Source organism: Triticum urartu, chromosome 2, assembly GCF_003073215.2.
Source record: "Triticum urartu cultivar G1812 chromosome 2, Tu2.1, whole genome shotgun sequence".
In the NCBI taxonomy this organism is placed as follows: Eukaryota; Viridiplantae; Streptophyta; class Magnoliopsida; order Poales; family Poaceae; genus Triticum; species Triticum urartu.
Window position 1 is genome coordinate 333,383,914 of NC_053023.1, and position 2,044 is coordinate 333,385,957.

Consider the following 2,044-nt stretch of genomic DNA (forward strand, 5'->3'; position numbering starts at 1 on the left):
GTAAAAAAGGGTCAGGGTAGACCAATCTTTAGTATGGAAGAAGTCCGTTAAAAGAGATCCGTAGGACAAAAATATCACCAAAGAACTAATCATGGACAGAGGTGTGTGTAAATTAGCTATCCACGTACCAAATCCATGACTTAGGTTCAATATCTTATCTTATCGGTTTGGATTCTAGCCTAGACCAACATGTTTGGGATTGAAAGGCCTTGTTTTTGTTTTTGTTGTTGCTGTTGTGTCTTCTTGTCCTCCCAACTATCATTTTCCTTGATAATTATCAAATACTAGTATAAGATACCTTTTGCTGTCTTTTCTAAAAGAAAATCATTTACAGAATGTGACAGAAATTTCTTGGAAATTAGGCTTCTTTCCTGCAAATTATGTTCCTAATGCCATTTGCCTGGCAACACTGGGATTTAAATATGCACATTTGACGTGCAAAAATACTCTTTTATTAGATGTACTTGCAAAAACCAACTTACAGAAGAAAGTAGGTCCAAAACACTTGAGGAACAACATGCACGAGCAAAAGGCCACAAGATATACACAATCATCTCAACAACGCCAAAGAGAACTTCTCATCCGTGCAGCAGAGAAAAAAAAGGAACCAAGAACAGTTGCTAATGGTACACCATTTCTACAAGGAAGGACTACTTGAGCCTTATTGGCTGCTGCATCCCTCCTCTCATCATAGCGCAGAATTCCTCGTAGTTAATCCTCCCATCCTGTAAATTGCCACAAGAGCGCCATCAAGAAAATGGAAGGAACAAACAGGTTGTAGTCAGAAAATACTGCCAATACGCAGACTTACATTATCTGTGTCGACTTCTGATATGATGTCCTTTATGGTATCCGCGTCGCCCATTTCATGCTCAATCAAAGCAGTCTCCAGTTCATCTCTTGTAATGAAGCTGCATTAAAGCAAGGTAATCCTTTGTCAAATCAAGCCATGTGGTTCATCTCTTTTGTGCAGGTGCATTATACAACTATCGTTTGGTCCACACTAACATTAATGAAGTGTGAACCTGTGAATATCATGTCTCACTGGTAAGGTTTGATGAAAAAAACAACACTATCAGTTGTAGGAATTGACAGTTCAGATTAGAATACTCACCCACTGTTGTCTTTGTCAAAGTACTGGAACGCCTTGAACAAATGCTCGTCTCTTTCGAGCTTGTGTCTATGCATGGTTGCTGTTATGAACTCAACGTAGTCAATTGATCCATTGCCATCCACATCAGCCTGGAATGGATCAAGAGGTAGGTATACAATGTCAAAAATATCATGGTTGGAAAAAAAATACTGTAATACTACTCTGACCCATAATGTAAGACGTTTTTGAACTGCAAAAACGTCATATATTATGGGACGGAGGGAGTAGTTCAGAAGAGTTGTGTACCGCATCCATCAACTGCTTTACTTCAGCTTCTGAGAGCTTCGATCCAAGTTTGGCTAGTCCTGCTTTGAGTTCCTCATATGTGATTGTCCCACTGTTGTCTGTGTCCATGTTCATAAACATTTGCTTCAGGCCCTTGATCTCTTCCTCGTTAAGATTTGAAGCTATAACCTGCATACACACTTGCTTATAAGCACCAGAGAAAAAGGCATTCAGTTATGAGCATGAAGATAATAATAACCTTTAGAGCCATCTTTTTCAGTTTATTCATTGCTCTGAATTGCTTCATCCTAGAAAGAACAGCACTGTCAATAGGTTTATCTGATGCTTCTCCTTCCCTGAGCCATGGATGTTCTGATCCAGCATACACAAAAAATATCAGATTTTGGCGAAAAGAACTAAGATTTGAAGGTTAATAATGTACTGTCAAGAAGCTTACGAAGAACTTGGGCTGAACTAATTCTTTTCTTTGGATCCTGCGCCAACATCTTCCTCACAAGGTCTTTAGCGCTCTCAGAAATTGATGGCCATGGCTGACTTTCAAAGTCAATCTCCCCTTGAAGAATAGCATCAAATATTCCCTTCTCAGTTTCTGCAAAGTAAAACAGAAGATGAATAACAACATGCTGCTGCAATAATTGTATACCT

General features: G+C 39.1%; 1 protein-coding gene across 1 annotated transcript in view; it reads right to left on the minus strand.

The window, feature by feature from the left end:
- Window positions 1-415: 415 nt before the first annotated feature.
- LOC125536559 (calcium-dependent protein kinase 19-like) overlaps window positions 416-2,044 on the minus strand; it is a 15,248-nt gene continuing 13,619 nt past the window's right edge. Inside the window, exons 2-7 of the mRNA XM_048699795.1 lie at window positions 1,836-2,042; window positions 1,638-1,750; window positions 1,400-1,567; window positions 1,115-1,242; window positions 812-911; window positions 416-725 (exon numbers count right to left, since the gene is read on the minus strand). Coding sequence (XP_048555752.1) covers window positions 651-725; window positions 812-911; window positions 1,115-1,242; window positions 1,400-1,567; window positions 1,638-1,750; window positions 1,836-2,042 — 791 coding nt within the window. The 3' untranslated portion in view covers window positions 416-650. The remainder of the gene's footprint in view (window positions 726-811; window positions 912-1,114; window positions 1,243-1,399; window positions 1,568-1,637; window positions 1,751-1,835; window positions 2,043-2,044) is intronic.